Below are 21,258 nucleotides of genomic sequence, written 5' to 3'. Positions count from 1 at the left end.
TACTTTACCTTAAACATGAACAGTGAGCGACAAAATACGTAGTAGAGCCTTTAAGTTTGTGGACTTGCCGTCTAGTGTCGCTGTGGTGTGCTACACCGGACAGTTTGTTGCCATGGCAGTTCTTCGCTAGTCCCAGCAAGAGGCACTTGCGTGCATACAATATAAGCAGAACTGCGGTCTCTGTTGTGAAGGGTAGTTGAATGTCAGCCGTGGAACCTCAGAGAATGTCGTTGTTTGAACAACGTGCAAATTTCAAGTTCTGCCAAAAAATTAGGCAAATCTGCTAGCGAAACGTTCGAGATGAAATCGGCCGGATCACCACGACGGAAAAAAGGCAGTTCAAAAGACTATGTGATCCATGAACTGTTAGCGCCAGTCCACGAACATATTGACTGTGGTACGTACATAGATGTACACGGTGTTGCCTACACTGTAAGCGCCAGTCCACGAACATATTGACTGTGGTACGTACATAGATGTACACGGTGTTGCCTACACTGTAAGCGCCAGTCCACGAACATATTGACTGTGGTACGTACATAGATGTACACGGTGTTGCCTACACTTTAAGCGCCCGTCCAAGAAGTTATTGACTGTAGTACACGATTGTATGCCGTGTTGCCTGTAGTGTAGGCGTCAGTCCGTGAACTTACTGTAAGGCGACACTACGGAGATAAAAATATTTTTTTACCTAATGCATAGATTTTCACGAAACTTTGTGGGAATGTCACCTACATAAAAGTAGAGATATCACGAACATTTCATTCATATATATTTAATAGTTTTCCAATTTAAAAAAATAATTCAAGTTTTTCGTGAAATTTAATTAACATTTTAATGTAAATGTAATTAGGCAGATAATACTTATTTTAAAACAGCTACGTATCGATTTTTCTGTACATAATTTATATAAGGAAAAATCTCTGTGTAATTATTACGTTCTAAAATTTTGGACTTAAAAATCCCCACTTCTTGAAAAAATTCTGCAATCAAAAATTCCATACGCAGGTTTCTTAATACAGCTGCGATACATATGCCATACAAATTGTGTTACATTTGGCAGAATACTATGGAAGAAAAATGGGATTTAAATGTAAAATTACAAATGGTAAACAAAGCATTATTACAGTGATAAATTGTTTGAATTCAGCGGAATAACTTCGTGAGAAGAAAAATGAAACTCATTCCTTTCAATTTCAGTCATAAAAAATTCACAGAAATGACCAAAATATCGATTTTTATCTTCGGAGTGTCGCCGTAATGACTCTAGTACTGTTACGCACTTCAGTTGAAAACGCGCTACGTTGCTGCCCGTTTGTGAGTTTCTAGCTTCCTCTGAGGAGATTATGGAAGCTCCTCTAACCATAGTAATCATTGTTATAAAATAAACTCTGTTGTTTCTGAGAGAAGCCGAATCTTTTCAAGTGAACGAAGACAAATAATATGAAATTTCTCTGTCTCAATTCTGTGTTAATTTCTTATTCGTATATCATTCATGGCCCCAAATATTTGACAATGAAGATTTATTCAACTGCCGAAACAGATATTTTTATTCCAAAACAAAAGAAAAATAACATTAACATTTGAATTATTATTATGAAATAGTCTACCTCTGTGGTGTAGTGGTTAGCGTGATTAAGCTGCCACCCCTGCAGGCCAGGGTTCGATTCCAGGCTCTGCCACGAAATTTGAAAAGTGGTACGAGGACTGGAACGGGGTCCACTCAGCCTCCGAGGTCAACTGAGTAGAGTTGGGTTCGATTCCCACCTCAGTCATCCTCGAAGCGGTTTTCCGTGGTTTCCCCACTTCTCCTCCAGGCAAATGCCGGGATGGTACATAAATTAAGGCCACGGCCGCTTCCTTCCCTCTTCCTTGTCTATCCCTTCCAATCTTCCCATCCCCACGAGGCCCCTGTTCAACATAGCAGGTGAGGCCTCCTGGGCGGGGTACTGGTCCATCTTCCCAGTTGTATCCCCCGACCCAAAGTCTAACGCTCCAGGACACTGCCGTTGAGGTGGTAGAGGTGGGATCCCTCGCTGAGTCCAAGGGAAAAACCAACCCTGGAGGGTAAACAGATTAAGAAAGAAGAAAGAAAAAAGAAAGATTACAGAAATAATATTGTGAACATCCCACGTGAATTCCTTGCCATTAAATAGCCGAAATCATATGTGTGAAAATAGAACCTCATCCGATTTTCTAAGGACTGAAATATGGGTATATGGATCTCGAAGGTTACACGAAACGGTATTATTCGATAATTTTAATGACTTTCTCCCGTGAGTACTATTCCAGTTACGAAAATATTTTTTACATAATCACGAGTTTGATGATTTTCTACATATATTTTTAAATGTCTAAAACTTTCAAGAGTTTTTTTTCGACTTGACGTGGAATATCCCATGTCCCTTCCATTACAATTTTCCACCTAAACAGGTACAACCTCCTCTCAGGTCATTGGATTGCATCTCATACTAATTCTGCTGTTCTAACGTCAGATGTAAGATGGCGGAGCTTGTGGGAATGTGGTTCAGCACAGAGCTGTGCTGTCTGATCTTGATTTATTCTATATTGAACTAAGAGTAAAATGTTTTCATCCTGTACTCTGATGGGGTAGGGCGGGCCTCCTACAGGGTGACGCCCTCTCTCAGGCCAGGAGATGTGTGGTGCGGAGAAGCGTGAGACGGGAGCGGCCATGGCCTATACGAGGAATTGTCTCGGTATTCACCTTAGTGAGGAGAATGGAAAACCACAGAAAACCATTCGCAGCACCAGCCCACCGCCTCCCGAATGCAAAGATCTTCTCCTCAATGCTTAACGTCTCAATCTGACGGATGAATCATCATCAAGTGTGTCGTATACCGTTATTCTAAATGAACACTGTGGAGAGGTTTGGGATTGAAACAAGGTTTTTGGCACTCAACCTAGTGATTAGATATTGTACACCACCACCACCACTCCTACCTGCCAGCCAACATACTGATGGTGAACATTTTTCCACCACCGTGACTCGAGCCGGCTAACTACGAAGTCAGATCATACAGAATTGACGCCAATAAACGATCATGTTCACCAGACGGGCTGAGTAGATATCTTAGTATAATGCTATAATAAATGCTTAGATAAGTATGGATACTACGCATCAAGTGCTATCTACTAAGACTGTAGTATGGTGTATACGTAGCAATTGCCTGAAATTCCTCTTCGGCAGCCCTGAAGATGGTTTTCCGTGGTTTCCCATTTTCACACCAGGCAAATGCTGGGGCTGTACCTTAATTAAGGCCACGGCCGCTTCCTTCCAACTCCTAGGCCTTTCCTATCCTATCGTCGCCATAAGACCTATCTGTGTCGGTGCGACGTAAAGCCCCTAGCAAAAAAAATCCTCTTATGGAGCTTTTTCGCTCTTATTTACCGCACCACCCCCATATTCTAGACCATTTATGAGCAATGTTTTCTGGTCAATATGTCTGATACTGTAGTACCATATCCTCAAGTAACAGGGGCTCTTGTAATTGTATTGTGGGCCCTCTAACAAAAGAGGGACATAGTAAACCAAGTCTACTAGGAGCCGTGTTACTACGTGGATGGTTTCAACTAGATTCAGCCCCCATTCATAGACCAGAAGATTCCCTTCTTACAATCTCGGAAGTGTTTGCAAAGAGAGTGATCAGTGCTGGTCTATTTCCCCCTCGTTCTCCAGATCTAACAGTGTGTGATTTTTACTTGTGGGGTAAACTGAAAGAAAAAGTATATCGAACAAATCCTCACACATTGGAAGAACTGAAAGAAAACATTACGAATGAAATCAGAAACATTGCAGTGGCAGAACGCACTCGTGTCAGCCAGAATGTGGTTACCAGATAAAATGCCTGTGTAACCTAGGAATGACGACACTTTCAGTATCTTTTATAATGTAAGATTCATATAAGATTGAAGCAGGGCGACCGCGCGTGACGTAAGTTCGGCTGAGGTAGCTGCTGTAGCCCAGAGTATAACCACCGTGCGTTCGGTCTGAGTTTATATATGATCCCCTGAATTTCATAAATATAAACATAGAATACATTATAACAAATTTTTCGTATAGCATCATGCACATGTAGATCCATCACGATGTGCAGCTATCATGATTCTTACAGCAGCGTCCCCGATAGGAGCAAAGTCCCAAATAAGAGCGTTAACTGCCTCTCCAACTTCGGTATAGCTAAACTAGAGAATACTCTTCCAGATTGTCCATAAACGAAAGTCGTAGTACGCGTTTTCAACAGAACTTCCAGATAAATGTGCAAACTGCCGCATAAATTTAAACCGCACTTTTATCTGGCTGTCGGAATAGAGACCCTTTGTATTTTATCAGACTTACAGTGATTTTAACTATTATCAAAAAGTATCGTTCACCTCCCATGTATATAAAAGCCCTGTGGGTAACATTATGTCTAGAGACTCCATTGTTTCTGAGGAAAGTGTACTTGTGAGGAACTTATACAATACTGCGCTCATTTGTTTTTTGAGCGACTATACAACAAGGTGATTAAGATGATTTGTGATTCTACCTGTCCAGCTATCAACCCACATTTACATGTTTGAAATTCGTTGCAGATGAAAGCACTTTTAGGACACAAGACCCAACCTGACTTCCACCACAATCAGCATTGTCGGAGTAAGCGAGTTAGGTACTACCTTCTCCACTCCAACTGCTATGCACTTACAACTTACGCCATCTAATGGACAAGTTTTCAATTTTGTTTGATTACACATGAACGAACGACCATCACTGCGTCACTGGCATGACCATTTACAATCTTCTCAATGAAAAACCTACAACTTGAATTTTTTTCACTTATTATCTTTCCCATTACAATGTCCCGGTTGTATGAACATTGTCCTCCTGAGACCAGGATTATTTTTATGCATCCGTATCTTTTACTCACCTTGTGCGCTTGTCTTGTCTCTTCAATATAATGGGTGGTGATTATTACTGTCCTGTTGCCGTCTCCGGTGACCTGAACGAGGTGATCCCAGATGCTGCAACATGAATATTTTCCAAGTTATGAATTTAATGTTGGCTCCGTATTGACAATATTATATACATAAATTAATATGAGTGACGTCTTTACATCGGTCATTTGATCTGATAAGAAGAAACTTCTTGAACATTCTCCATCTTACAATCAGCAATTTATCGCCCATTAAAGTGGACATTCACCGGGCGAGTTTGCCGTGCGGTTAGGGGCGCGCAGCTGTGAACTTGCATCCGGCAGATAGTGGGTTCGAAACCCACTGTCAGCAGCCCTGAAGATGGATTTCCGTGGTTTTTCCCATTTTCACACCAGGCAAATGCTGGGGCTGTACCTTAATTAAGGCCACGGCCGCTTCTTTCCAACTCCTAGACCTTTACTATCCCATAGTCGCCATAAGACCTATCTGTGTCGGTGCGACGTAAAGTCCTAAATAAGAGCGTTAACTGCCTCTCCAACTTCGGCGTAGCTAAACACTGTACTCCAACACTGCACTCCAACACTGAACTCAGAATAATAATAATAATTATGTTGATCTATTCTATACATACTGGAGTAAGAAGACCCAGATATTTATATTCTCACTCATACCCATGTATACACACTCATTCAGAACCACTCTCACACGCGCACGCATACACATTCATTCACCTTCAACTGTACTTGCACCCATCTTTCTTACAAACCGAGTTTATACAAGTTATATACATCACATATAAAAAGCAAAAACAGTAGTCATCCCTGTACAGGCCATGAAGACCCTTGGAGGGGTGGAAGGTAAAGGCTTCCACTATCCGTAACCATGACATTGGATGGGGTAGAGTGGTTAGCTCTACGCCTGGCCGCCTTTGCCCCCAGGAATTAACCTGGTACTTATTTCTGGTGTAGGCTGAGTGAACCTCAGGGCCATGTGCACCTCCGGAAGTGGAAATCTCGTTTCTTAAATGTTACGACTTCCTGACGGGGATTCGAACCCACGTCCTTCCGGGCGCACCGACACATCATATACAGATTTCTATTTATATATATATTTTCTTGACTTTGCGGAGGAAGTAAGGAAGAGGAAGCAGTTTTACCTCAGATGGTAGAAGATTCCAGGTGCGAGCAGACCTTGCGTAAAAGTCATTTAAATACTGCAATGAAGAGACCAGAATGTAGGAGTCATCCCATGACATTTAGAATTAAGATAAAAACATTGTGATGAAGAATGCTTTTCCAGGAAAGGTATTCATGTTTTTGAGTTTCTTGATTCATTGATAGAGAATCAAACTCACGTCCTTGTCTAGTTTAATGTGCAAGGACGAATGATCCCTCAAGTAGGCATAGCTTTAGGAGAGGCTAACCTTAGTCATGTGAAAACAGTTTTGTGGCACTGGATCAGAATAAAACTGGACTGGAAGAAAGCCTCCGCTATAGCGTGTATCTGAATCCTGGAGAGTTTCGAAATTGAATACGTCTCACTCATTTCTCCATTTGAACTTCAAATATTAATGGGACTCACGGGTCTGAAAATACTTGACTATGTAATTCGTGATAGGAGTTTTCCTCCTGGGTTATGTAAATACCTTGAACTTACGCGCTTCCTTTCTATGAACATTCTGAGCTCTATTTCTGTAATTTACTCAGAGCTGACGAACTCTCTTATTATGAATATTTTGAGATTACGAGCTACATTATTGTAAAGTTCACTGAGCATTCGAGGTCCTGGTAATAATTTAAGCTTCCTGCTCTCTCCCTTATAACTCTTAACTTGTTGACATTGTGTTAAATATTTATCCATTGGAAAATAAAACTTCTCAAATTATGCTAGCAATACCTAAACTTTGGATTGTGCTTTGTATAGCCACTCACCCCACACGCTTCCTTCCCTCTGTGAACAACGGGAAACGCTGTAATAATAATAATAATAATAATAATAATAATAATAATAATAATAATAATAATAATAATAATAATAATAATAATAATAATAATAATAATGACTGGTTTACTATTTCTCCTTCCGAATCAACTAAGAAGCCGTAAGAGAGTGATATAGTTGATGTAGTATGTATGTATTGCACCATTGTACGGCGTATGGGTGCGGTATGTATGTATTTAATTTTAGTTATTACTTATATATATAGGTGACAAAGTTTGCGGTTTTCATCCTCTCTTGCACATAACCACATTCTTGATTATAGATTAGATTGTCTTATTCTTACAAATTAATGAGGTAAAGATTACGATTATAATTACAGGGATGAATGAAAATTTGTAACATTCAGTCTGGAGTGAAGAACTATATCTCAGAAACACGTATGTCGAGTCATAAGTCATGGCAACTACTTTTTTTCCCCGAACAGGAGGCAACAAGGAAAATCTAAGATATGCTTTTGGAATCGTACGCTAGCCTATGTACTTGCGTATGATGCCACTAGATGGTGTATGTAAACAACAGTGTGGGTCTAAGCATGCCCCCAAGTTCAATGTGTGAAGAGCGTCACAAAATGGAGGTCAACAACGGTGTGGATGGGAGGTTCTTCCACACCCGCCTTATTCGCCTGATCTGAGCCCATGTGACTATGATCTAATCCCCGAAGTCAAGAAGCCATTATGTGGATAACGGTTTGCTAACAAAGAGGACATCAAAACATCATTTCGGAGGGAGATGTCACACGTTAGCGATACACATGCAACGAATGGTATTCAGCGCCTGTCCCACCGCTGGCAACGCACAGTGGCAACCTTGGGTGATTATTTCGAAGGTTTGTAACCAGTGGAGACCTGTCCTTTGTACGTAGTCTTGTGTATTTGATGTCTATACCATAATAAAAACAATGTTTACCAATGGTCTGTGCTCTGTCACTTTCCTACGAAAATCTCCTGAAGTCAGGATTTGTCTCCAGGCACTATGCATAAGTACATGTCATATATTTCCAAATGCATATCTTAGATTTTCCATGTTGTCTTCTGTTCGCGAGAAAAAAAATAGTTGCCATGACTTACGACTCGACCCTCGTAAATGATAAGTGGATACTGTGACAGTTGAAGTGAAGGAATACAAGCAGAATGAACTTGAGAATGTCTGAAGACTGCAGATGTTTCCTTGAAACGATTGCTACCGACTCATCACCTGCTGAGTCAGATGTGTGTGTGTTACTCACTTCTGTCGCAAGACGGGGTCCACTCCCACTGTGGGCTCGTCAAGGATCAGCAACTCGGGATCGTGGACGAGTGCGGCTGCAATGGAGACTCTGCGCTGTTGCCCACCACTGCAACCACAAACAAATACATAAATTAGTTACTAAAACATCGTGCTAATCGTCATCGTTTACAGCTCGAACTTTCCATTCTTATTATAGATTAGCTTTTCACCCTTTCTGGAATTTTCATATGGTATCCGCAAACTCACACCACGGACATTTCGTCACACAATAGTCGGAGATTTCGACACATTAAAAGGAACAGCACCTCTAACATGTGTTAGCAGTATTGCCAACTTAGCGGATTTTCCGCTAAATTTGGCGGAATTAGAAGACTGTCGGCGGAGAAATATATCATTTAGCGGACAGCGGAATTTTTGGCGGAATTCTAGATTTATTATAGCGGAATTTAGCGTTTTATCTATTTTACGTTTTAAAAAAATGTTTACTCCAGTCTGTCTCAGAGCTATTCCGTATTTCTTGTCAGGAGCTAGCAGTCACATGAGGAAAACATGTTATTTGGATTTGATGTTATGAGATCATGGAATCATAAATTTGTAATGCGTGGAGAGAGGTTACTTATCGCTTAGTTGACGAATGACGACAGATAATGAAACTGTGAGAGAATAGCATTTATATTTTTGCTATGAAAGAAGACCGATTAATGAACTGGCCTGTTCTGTGTGTGGCCCATGAGGTAGGGGATTCACCTAGTTTGCACCCGGCAGTAAAACGTCTACAAGTTTTAGCTCGCCGGTTCGCAGGCAGGCGTTAATCCCAGTGAAACTCACAGATCAGATGAGTGCAGATATTTTCTTTTTTTATTATTATTATTATTATTATTATTATTATTATTATTATTATTATTATTATTATTATTATTATTATTATTATTATTATTTCCGGGTCCATGGCTAAATGGTTAGCGTGCTGGCCTTTGGTCACAGGGGTCCCGGGTTCAATTCTCGGCATGGTCGGGAATTTTAACTATCATTGGTTAACTTCGCTGACACGGGGGCTGGGTATATGTGTCGTCTTCATCATCATTTCATCTTAATCACGACGCGTAGGTCGCCTACGGGGGGTCAAATAAAAAAACCTGCCCCTGGCGAGCCGAACATGTCCTGGAACACTCCCGGCACTAAAAGCCATACGCCATTTCATTATTATTATTATTATTATTATTATTATTATTATTATTATTATTATTATTATTTGAGATCAGATTTCTTGGCGGAATTTTAGCGGATTTTTAGTAGTATTTAGCGGATCTTGAAAATATAAGTTGGCAACACTGTTTGTTAGTCTCGTCGGAAACTTCACGCGATTTGACTGTTGTAACTTCATAGAGCTCAACTCGTAAATCTTGAGTTGCGTCCCACAGTTTATTTCCACCGTTAGAATGAGGTAAGAACATTATATGTAAAGGATTTATGTTCGTAAAGCCTGGGAATTTTTCAGTAGAAATGGATGCAGCGGGACACTGGTAACTTCATCGGGTGAGGAGGGGGCAATGGTGTACTCAGATAAGGAGCACATATATGCAACCTAACTCGAGAGTGGTGGTGATTATTGTTTTAAGAGGAAGTACAACTAGGCAACCATCCTCTACCTATATAATACTAATCAGACGAAAAAAATGGAAGGGGTCTGACACTTCGAAATATGAAGGTATCGGCCAAAGAAAGACAAGGGCCACGAAGGGCGTGAAAATTAAAGACTCCCTAGGATTCGCAAACCTAATACCATCGGGGTCGGAAAAGATCAAGAGCTGACCATGTAAGATCGGATAGGACAGATGAAAGTGAGGAGCCTGGTACAAGTAAGTGGAAGCAATGCCAGGACTCAGCTAAGGGCCCCATGATCGCCAATACATGCCCTAAAGTTCAGAGCCCCTCGGACCCCTTTTAGTCTCCTCTTACGACAGGCAACTTGTGAAGCAGCAGAGATAAAAGAATCCTCGGAAAGGGACGCTGATGAATCCAATAGTACTACTGCGACTTTTTTGTCTTACTTTTTCTACCGCTTTTCCCACACTTGTGGCGTCGCGGGTGCGAAATGTATCGCACATGTGGATTTGGCCCTGTTTCATGGCCGGATGCCCCTCATGACGCCAACCCTACATGGAGGGATGTAATCACTATTGCGTGTTTCTGTGGTGGTTGATAGTGTAGTATGTTGTATGAATACGAAGAGGCCCCTCAGCTTGCGCACCCTCCTTGCGTCTCACCTCCACACACCCTCAGTCCTGAAATTGAAACTTTTCGCTGATTCCGGAGAGCAACCGAGTGTTGAGGTCAAAATTATCGCTACGTGCGCGAATATACAGTGCTAATTAAAGGAACAGGCTCTTGATAAACCATTTTACTAAGGCTTATCTATTTCTAGGGGGTTTACTGAACTTCTGAACATATAGAACGCTCCGCCACTACTTTGCGCATCTTAAACAAACGGCGTTGTCCTTCACTCCATTAATGCTTGGAACTTCTTTCAGGTTGGTGTAATTAACATTTGATTTTAATCTTGGGGTACGGAAACCGACAGTAAGCCACTGACCTAGAGAGGGAGCTAATACAATGAGTGAGTAAGTAAGTAAGTAATTCGTTTTTATTCGTAGTGAAGTTAGGGCTCAAGGCCCTCTCTTACACATTTTAAATAATGAACAGAAATATCATTTTTAATACAACAAATTTAAAAATAATAATAGCCTATTCTACTAATAGCAAATATGGAGATAGTAATAAAAGAAATAATTATAGAATGTACAATATGGCAATATAAATGAACATGATAATTATAAAACTAACAATACAGTAGTCATAATAAAAGACGCGGCTATGGGCTTGTATCCGGGAGATAGTAGGTTCGAATCCCACTGTCGGCAACCCTGAAGATGGTTTCCCGTGGTTATCCATTTTCACACCGGGAAAACCTATAGCCTATAACTAGCAAATGCATTTCTGATTTTTATGAAAGTAGTCTGATTCATGCCATTCATTCACACTTCACTCATCGTACAAGTGAGCTAGAAGTATTCACCAAGTGATTTCGGCAATGCATCTTAAATTTCTTACGAGAACGCAAATCCCTTTGGTAGCAAGGAAGGTTAGATGAAATGTTATCAATAAGAACTCGATCCTTATTCTAGTCGAAGACAGGTATGTGCGAATTTTTAGACATCCTGTATATCGTTGGAGATTCATCATAGGTTTCGTATAATGACATCACACCGAGTATTGAGATCCAAGGTTACGAGGAAGATTTTACAGAGTGCACCATCACCACTCTTCAGCCCATTAGTATTATAAATTACTACATTCTTCACACTCAGCCCATTAGTATTATAAATTACTACATTCTTCACACTCTTCCCCAAGGTAAATGGAAAACTGGTTACTGGATTCCGGTAAACATCCATATTCGCTTTCGAAATAGGAATGTTTCTCTCTTAAAAACACACATTTCTCATTTACAACGATTAGAGAACGAACGACCTGATAATCAGGAGCAAATGTCTTCGAAGAGTAATGAAGCGGATTATTTTAAGGAAAAATACAACTAGATTGATATCAGTAGGAAAAGTGACTAACAAGGGGAAACTGATTTCGTTCAAAGTTTGGAAGGATGTTATACTCAAAATATAAACAGATTCTTTCGCTACTGGGCTAGGATATGGAAGTAAGCGGCCCAGGCCTTAATTAAGGTACAGTCGCAGCATTTGACAGGTGTGTAATTGGGAAACCAAGGAAAACCATGTTCAGGGCTGCTGACGGTGCGATTCGAATCTACTAACTCCTTATTGCAAGCTCACAGCTGCGCGACTTTAACCTCACGGCCAACTCGCTCGGTAAAACAGATACGTGTCCAAGGGTTTGTGCTATTGGCCCTTTAAATTCAATAACCTGCACACCTGTTGACAGTTTGCATGAGAGTATTTGCAGTACCCCTGGTCCAGTAGTCAGCACCCATGACTTCCATGTGAGCGTCTGGAGTTCGAGGCGCGTGAGCGCATCATTTTGACATAAATGTGTTTTATGGCGGGGGATAATCTGAAATTAGCGATACGAAAAAAAGGGGTAAAACGTCTTTCAATAAATGAAACTTGCCGACACGTAAAAGATCTCTGGGTACACATTTGATGTTCACGCGACAAAATCAATTACAACTCAGCCATAGACGCCCAAGAGAGATTCGGTTTACTCTGCCGTCTAGTGAGCCTAGAGTGAAACAAAACGTCGAAATTGCCTAGAAGAAAGCCAGATGGCGTCAAATTACAATGTCTGCACACAGTAGCCGAGGCCGTACAATTATTATTGTTATTATTATTTACTGAATGAAACTCAAAATGATGGTTGATTTATTCGCATCTAACTAATCGTTTTAGGGAGACATCTGTATGGAATTTGGAGTCGACAAGTGTAGGATTCACTACATCGAAAGGCGGAAACTGACACTGGGCCTATGAAGCTACCACGAATTAAATAATTAGTTTTGTTCATGGCCATCCATCAGTTCTTCACATCACAGCCTGCACGGTTGCGGCGTAATGAAATGGCGTATGGATTTTACTGCCGGGAGTGTCCGAGCACAAGTTCGGCTCGCCAGGTGCAGGTCTTTTGATTTGACTCCTGTAGGTGACTTGCGCGTCGTGATGAGGATGAAATGATGATGGAGACGACACATATTCCCAGTCCCCGTGCCAGCGAAATCAACCAATGATGGTTAAAATTCCCGACCCTGCCGGGAATCTAACCCGGGACCCCTGTGACCATACGCCAGCACGCTAACCATTTAGCCATGGAGTCGGACAGTTCTCTAATGAAATTATACTTCGTTTTATTTTCGCATCAACTATGAACTACAGAAGTGAAGGCTGGGTGGACTCTTGTTATCATTTTCATAAGCTGGGAGTAACAGACGTGAAAGTAGCGAGAATGGTTGCTGATACAAACAGGGGGAAGAGCAGTCACATTGAAGATATAAAGGCTAAGTTACGAATGAACTCTATGGGAAAATCTGTGCACACGAAGCGACTCTAGGGGTAGGATCGTGTGAATCGAATTGATAAGGATAAGTCACCTAGGAGAATACTGAACACAGACTTGGAGGTTGAAGAGAAGCAGACGGAGAAGGTGAGGATAATTACAATCGTCTTTAAAGACTGAAAGGTAAGAAAACTGAAAACAGAGATAATTTAAAATAGGCGGTAGAATAAATTCAGGGTTACCCTTGCCTGTCGTACGACACAAATAACTTCAGGAGAACCAGGGGTTCCAACTTCTTTGAAATTATTTAAGAAAAGACTAAGTAAGCAATTAAAATGCAACAGTATGGATTTATCTTATTCCTGGCACTGTAATTTAATAAATCAATTATGTAAATAACTAGAAAGAAACAAACTAAATTACAGAGAACAACGTGAGAGACAAATATTACAAAAATATGTCTGGAAGAAAAATAATATTTCTCCTCAACGTACGATTTGAATTTGTATTTTCCAGTATAGTATCTCTGTTTTTGTTGTACCGTACTACTATTGCCCGCTGGCTGACCTCACCACACACCGTCGTCGATTCACTTAAAGAAAGTAGTCTCTTTTATGACATGAAAGGCCATGTCAGAGACAGATTATTTTAAAGGGGTAAAACAATGGAATTAAATTCCCTCTTGAAGGACAGAATGCTTTCAGCAAACTGTAATGCAGCTGTATAGAAAATATGACAATTTCGAGTCTATCGCCAGAGCGCCCTTGTTCTCTCAATCAGTTTAATTTATCCGTGTTTATTTTATACAGTCACTGGAGCCAAATGGGTTCGTTTTAGTTTTGGAGGTGAGGCCAGATGTCGTTCCTTGCTGCGTGATTTCCTTACTGTAACTTTTGCAGGCGTTTCCTCTTGTCAGTGATATCTTGTTTCCAGATTCCACGTTTGTCTATACTGTCAGTCCTAGACAGTAAGATCTCATTTCTCTATGGCACGGGTGTCAAAGCTTGCCCGCCACAAGCGCAGTTCCAGTGCTAGAAATACATGTGCACGAGGGTGCAAGTTTCTTCCCCTCGGTCGTCTTGTACTTCCCCACGTTGCTGACTCAGGGCTGTGCACGAGGGTGCAAGTCTCTCTCCCTCGGTCGTCTTGTACTTCCCCACGTTGCTGACTCAGGGCTGTGCACGAAGACGCAAGTCTCTCTCCCTCAGTCGCCTTGTACTTCCCCACGTCACTGACTCAGGACTGTGCACGAGGGCGCACGCCTACCGGTAATAGGCTCCAGTTACTTATTGGTCTGCAGGTAATGTTTGAAACATACAACTACATAGGCTGTGATGAAAGGATTGACACAGCAATTTGTTAGTGTGCGTTTATATTTGTGTCCTTTTGTATAAACACGGTGGCTAGGAGATATGCTTCTATTATAGCCTATTTTCTTTTGTTTAAGTTTACAAAAACATGACGTTTTACTACAGAAGTGCTATAGTGGCGGCATAGTAGTCGGTGTTATTCTGCTTCGTAACTATTCATAGGAAAGTTGAGCATGTCTTATTTTGAACTTCCTTGCTTATGGCAAACTTTAAAGTAGTTATTTATTTTCTTGGTACATGGTGATTGCAAAACATCTTATGCAAACGCCATGTTGAACACATTCAATTATGTTATTTCCTTATATGAAAGAAAAATATTGTACCCTTGAAGTCCTACTCGATTTACGGGTGCAATATGCAATGGATTATTGTATGGAGTACCCCTACCGTAGTTATGAACGTGTAATGTACACCCCTCCAGACCTGTGCTATCTGATAAAGTCCTGCGCTAGTGCTCGTGACAGCTGTTCCTCGTGCACGCAGAGCTGTCAGTCAGCTCGCGACCTTGACATGCATGCCGGCTCTGGATCTTCCTTCGCAAGTTTTACCGTGGAGGAGAACAATCCGTAACACAAACACATCGAGAACGTGCAGTCTAGATACACCACGTGAAGTCAAAATTAGATTACATCTCTCTTTCACTGGAACGTAAACCGCTGTTATCTTAGCGGAGAGCAATAACAGAGGAACAGCTTTACCACACACCTCTACTCAATCTACTGGTTTGTGAAAGAATGGAAATGTGCGGGTAGTGTATGCAAATGTTTAAGTGCGGTGAGGAACTTAGAGTAGGGAATATTTATAGGAGTGAAGGTTTGAACAGGGGTAACGAATGATGAGGTCTTTTTTATATCTGCTTTTTTATATTTTCGTATTCTTTTGTATGGATTCTCGTTTGTTCTGGTGCTTGATTGTGATATTGGGTAATGGTAAACATTTGGGGTCTTGTTGTGATGTTTGAGTATATAAAATGAACTGAGTGAGAGACAGAAGGACGTGTTGTGAAGGTGCTCCCCAAGATATTGCTTTGAGAGAGTCAACGGAATGCTAGGAGAGACAGGGACCTAACTCTAGTAAGGTAGGTTAGGTCTAAATTTATAGGGGATGGGTAGCGTTGTAGAAGTAAATAAAGGTATGACGATATATATAACGTGACACTTCATATCATCATCATGAGTAGGGGGTGGATATTGATGACCTAAAATGTCTCTGAAAATGTTTAATAAAAATGCCCTTAAATTTACGCAAAATGCTACAAAATAAGGAAAAAAGGGACCAAACTGAATGTTGGTAACAATAATTTTAGAAATAATATATCCCTGCTCTATTCATTGAACAGCTATTCCTTCTTGATTCGTTATGCCCAACTGAGCAGCGCGTTTGAGCTTAGTAACTTTCCTGTTTGTTTTTCTTCCCCGTATCTTTTTCCTCTTCTGACTGTGTTCGTTTTTACGTTGTTTAGTCCATCCTGTATTTAGTCGGGTGAGCTTTAAAGAAAATTTGTGTTTGTGAATTAACGTTCTGAATTTTATTCTATCTTGAATGATTTCTGCAGTAATAGCAACTTCATTTGAGCCTTCACTGGTTTGTTTTAGCCAATGATTGTGATTTTTCGTTGATAATGTTAAGTTTAATATTTTCTTTGTGAGCCTGTCATTATCCACTGTACATAAGTTATCATAAAATTGTAATCGCCGTTTCCTGGTTGTATCGCAATTTTTCTGTAACTTGATAGATTTCTTGTGATTTCTTTTTCATCCAAATTCAAATTTTGCATTTTGATCCTAAGATTTTCCTTTCCTCTCTCACTCTACCATTGCACAATTTTCAGTTTAAAACACGCCCATCTGTAGTGAACACGTATTTTCCAAATTCATTCACTAGCTGAATTAAAAATACACTTTTAGGTGGGTTCATTTTCGGCATTTTTCTTGCACAGAACTGCTTGGGAGGATAATACTTTTCTGAAGCGGGAAGTTTTATAACTTTAAATGATCTAAACTTTGTTGAAAATGCTATATATTGACCCAAAACTTTCCCGAAAGTTGAAATAATGACCGATCATTCCAAATTAGCAAAACGTGCAAAAGAATGTAAAATTAAAAAACGCGCTATTATCGTTCGTTATACCGTAGAATGAATTTCTGTACTACTGAGCACCATCCTAATGCAAAGGGAAAAAAGATGACATCATCATGACCATTGGACCTTCAATTTTACGTGAAATCCGAACCACAAGACGTGATGCTACATTTCAAATATCCCACGTGCATTGGTCAGGGTTAGGACCTTGCCACGTGGCTATTACCGCTCTTCGGATGAAATGCACATCACAGTTTTAGGTACCCACTTACCTGAGGTTCTTGACGAAGCGGTTTGCGGGTGGCAACATAAGGAGGTTGATGAGGAACTCGAGCTTCTCGTCCACCTCCTTGGTGGTCATCCCGTTCACCCAACCGTAGTAGAGTAGCGTCTCTCGGATCGAGAACTCGCCGTACAGCGCCAGCTCCTGCACAAACAACACACGATAGGAATAATGATACAGTAAACAAAAGTAGAGCTCTAAAGATGAAACATAGAATGCAAGCAGAAAATCATAGAAGGACCTAGCGAGTTGGCTACAGGATGCTGGGTCGTACAGCTGCAATATTGCATTCGGGAGATCGTGGGTTTAACTTTCATTGTCTGCGGACCTGAAGGTAACAATCAGTGGTTTCCCCATTTTCACATTAACAAAATGCCTGAGCTGTGTCTCATTTAAAGCCACGAATACTCCTGTGTATGTTTCTTGCAACTTCCTCGTTAACGACCGGCACGCTTTTGTAGCCTAGCTGATGACGATGCTTGTAGTTTAAAGGGGCCTAGCATGGTACGAAATTAGACAAAATATAATGACAATTTAAAAGTCCAAAATTCATCCACTGACCAGAATTCAAAACGTGATTATGAATAATGAATGGATGAATATGAATTTAAAATAATCAGCGGATCCAACTCACAATATTAGCCGGCCCCGTGGTGTAGGGGTAGCGTGCCTGCCTCTTAACCGGAGGTCCTGGGTTCGATTCCCGGCCAGGTCAGGGATTTTTACTTGGACCCGAGGGCTGGTTCGAGGTCCACTCAGCCTACGTGATTAGAATTGAGGAGCTATCTGACGCTGAGATAGCAGCCCCGGTCTAGAAAGCCAAGAATAACGGCCGAGAGAGTATTCGTCGTGCTGATCACACGACACCTCGTAATCTGCAGGCTTTCGGGCTGATCAGTGGTCGCTTGGCAGGTCAAGGCCCTTCAAGGGCTGTAGTGCCATGGGGTTTGATTTTTATAAATACATATTTTGGCCATTTTTATTGTTTTGGTTATATTTTGGTCATTTTAGTGACAAGGTCACAGTTATATTTTGAGCATTTTAGTGACAAGGTCACATTTAGTTATATTTTGAGCATTTTAGTGACAAGGTCACATTTAATTATATTTTGAGCATTTTCGTGACAAGGTCACAATTAATTATATTTTGAGCATTTTCGTGACAAGGTCACAATTATCTTTTGAGCATTTTAGTGACAGGGTCACATTTAGTTATGTTTTGAGCATTTTAGTGACAAGGTCACATTTAATTATATTTTGAGCATTTTCGTGACAAGGTCAAAATTATATTTTGAACATTTTAGTGACAGGCTCACATTTAGTTACGGTTTGAGCATTTTAGTGACAAGGTCATATTTAGTTATATTTTGACCATTTTAGTGACAAGGTCACATTTAATTATATTTTGAGCATTTTCGTGACAAGGTCACAATTATATTTTGAGCATTTTAGTGGCAAGGTCACATTTAATTATATTTTGAGCATTTTAGTGAGAAGGTCATATGTAGGTATATTTTGAGCATTTTAGTGATAAGGTCACATTTATATTTTGAGCATTTTAGTGACAAGGTCACGTTTAGTTATATTTTGAGCATTTTAGTGACAAGGTCACATTTAGTTATATTTTGAGCATTTTAGTGACAAGGTCACATTTAGTTATATTTTGAGCATTTTAGTGACAAAGTCACATTTAGTTATATTTTGAGCATTTTAGTGACAAAGTCACATTTAGTTATATTTTGAGCATTTTAGTGACAAGGTCACATTTAGTTATATTTTGAGCATTTTAGTGACAAGGTCACATTTAGTTATATTTTGAGCATTTAGTGACAATGTCACATTTAGTTATATTTTGAGCATTTGGTGACAAGGTCACATTTAGTTATATTTTGAACAATTTTGTTTGAACTGAGACGTCGTTTTTAACAAGGTACATGTTATAGTGATATGGTTCTGGAACAAGAAGAGGCTGTTGATGCTGATGAAATGAAAGACCCAGTTTTGAGGTCAGAATTTGACAGAGCTTTGAGATACCTAAACAGGAACAAGGCACCGGGAATTGATGACATACCCTCAGAATTAATGACTGCCTCAGGAGAGACCAGCATGACGAGATTATTCCATTTAGTGTGTAAGATTTATGATACAGGAGAAGTGTCATCTGATTTTCGGCAGGATGTTGTTATACCTGTTCCCATGAAAGCCGGTGTTGACAAGCGTGAAAACTATCGCACCATTAGTTTAGTATCGCACGCCTGCAAAATGTTAACACGCATTATTTACGGAAGAATGGAAAGACAGTTTGAAACTGAAATGGGAGAAGATCAGTTTGGCTTCAGAAGAAATGTAGGAATACGCGAAGCAATCCTGACTTTACGTCTGATCTTAGAGGATCGAATTAAGAACGGCAAGCCCACGTACATGGCGTCGTAGATCTAGAAAAAGCATTCGATTATGTTGATTGGACCAAGCTATTTGAGATACTGAATGAGATCGGGATCAGATACCGAGAAGGAAGAATTATCTACAATCTGTATAAAAATCAGTCTGCAGTGATAAGAATCGAGGGCTTCGAAACAGAAGCAGCAATCCAGAAAGGAGTGAGGCAAGGCTACAGTTTGTCCCCCCTACTTTACATTGTTTGTATAGGACAGGCAGCAAAGGAAACTGAAGAGGAATTTGGAAAGGGAATCAACATCCAAGGAGAGGAAATCAAAACCTTGAGATTTGCCGATGATACTGTTATTTTCTCAGACTGCAGAAGATCTGGAAAAATTGCGGAATGGTATGGACAGAGTCTTGGATAATAAGTGTAAGATGAAAATAAATAAGTCCTAAACAAAAGTAATGGAGTGCAGTTGAACGAAGTTAGGTAATATTAGATTAGTAAATGAAGTTTAAAGGAAAAAGACGGATATTGTTACTTGGGTAGTAAAATAACTAACAATGGCAGAAGTAAGGACAAGAAAGGAAGGCCTTTGTTAATAACAGAAATTTGCTCACTTGGAACATTGGTATAGGAATTAGGAAGATGTTTTTGAAGACTTTCGTCTGAAGCGTGGCATTGTACGGGAGTGAAAGACGATAACTAGCTCAGAAAGAAAGAGAATAGAAGCTTTTGAAATGTTGTGTTACAGAAGAATACTGAAGGTAAGATGGATAGATCGAATCACGAATAAAGATATACTCAATCGAATTGGTAAGATGAGATCGATTTGGCTAAATTTGACGAGAAGAAGAGATAGAATGATAGGACACATCTTAAGACACCCAGGTCTTGTTCAGTTGGTTTTTGAGGGAAGTGTAGGCGGTAAGAACGGTAGGGGTAGACTAAGGTATGAATATGACAAGGATTTTAAAATATTGTAGTAGTTGTATTTTTCTTTTCTCCGAAACTGATAGGTAGCATGTTCAGAAGACAAGATTCTAAGAACGTGATGCTGTACGAATGTACGCTGACAGATACCAAAAAAACATGATCATACTTTTTTCTTTTCGTCCTCCTTTAGGAGAACAGCATCAGGGCTATGCTACTGAATATATTAAATTTTAATGCAGCTTTAGTAGCTCTGTCAATTTGTATGATTAAATGTGTCTGTTATATTATCTCTAATAACTTTTTGGCATGTTCGATGTTAGTTATACTCCAAGACTTGCTATATCCCTAAAATGTTTAAGTCATATTTTACTTTTTTTAGGTCGTAAACCTCCGAAACATCATTATTATTATTATTATTATTATTATTATTATTATTATTATTATTATTATTATTATTATTATTATTATTATTATTATTATCTGGCCTTTTCACCGTTTTTCTTGAGTGTACACTAATGTGGTTTCAGCCTAATTTTACAACCGGATGTCTTTCTTGAGACCAAGCCTTCATGGGGGGGATGTATTCATTATTGCGTGTTTCTGTGGTAGTTGGTGATGTGTTGTCTGTAAATGAAGATGTGTATTAAGATGACCACAAACAGTCCCGAGCTAGAGGAATTAGCAGCACGCGGCTGGGAATCGAACCCGGGACCTTATGAACCGAAAATCACTACGCTGGTCATAAATCCAATGAGACATGCACTTGAAATAGCGCACTGAAGGCTTCAATATCCATCTTGAAACATCAGTTAGAAACCTGTCACAAGTGTAATATTGTTTTCTATTCATTTTATCTTAAACAATTAGCTGTACCTTCTTGTACCAATATCAGTTATGCATTTCTTCACTTCTTTTCATTTTCAGAGTACTGTGACATAGAGCTTGGTTGGTCCTTTGTCATTTTTGACAACGTCAAAAATCTGAGGAAGAAAAATTAAATTAAAATTGCGGGAATATTCTGGA

The 21,258-nt window shown here is 40.0% G+C and overlaps 1 protein-coding gene across 2 annotated transcripts in view; it reads right to left on the bottom strand.

Annotated features, from left to right (window-relative positions):
* LOC136877394 (ABC transporter G family member 23) overlaps positions 1 to 21,258 on the bottom strand; it is a 245,551-nt gene that overhangs the window by 50,059 nt on the left and 174,234 nt on the right. For both annotated transcript variants that reach the window (XM_067151398.2, XM_068228629.1), the window contains 3 exons: positions 16,907 to 17,061; positions 8,159 to 8,266; positions 4,926 to 5,019 (listed from right to left, as the gene is read on the bottom strand). In XM_067151398.2, coding sequence (XP_067007499.1) covers positions 4,926 to 5,019; positions 8,159 to 8,266; positions 16,907 to 17,061 — 357 coding nt within the window. The remainder of the gene's footprint in view (positions 1 to 4,925; positions 5,020 to 8,158; positions 8,267 to 16,906; positions 17,062 to 21,258) is intronic.

Source organism: Anabrus simplex, chromosome 7, assembly GCF_040414725.1.
Source record: "Anabrus simplex isolate iqAnaSimp1 chromosome 7, ASM4041472v1, whole genome shotgun sequence".
Lineage (NCBI taxonomy): Eukaryota > Metazoa > Arthropoda > Insecta > Orthoptera > Tettigoniidae > Anabrus > Anabrus simplex.
Note: the sequence above shows the minus strand (reverse complement) of the source record. Positions and strands in the feature narration are given on the sequence as shown.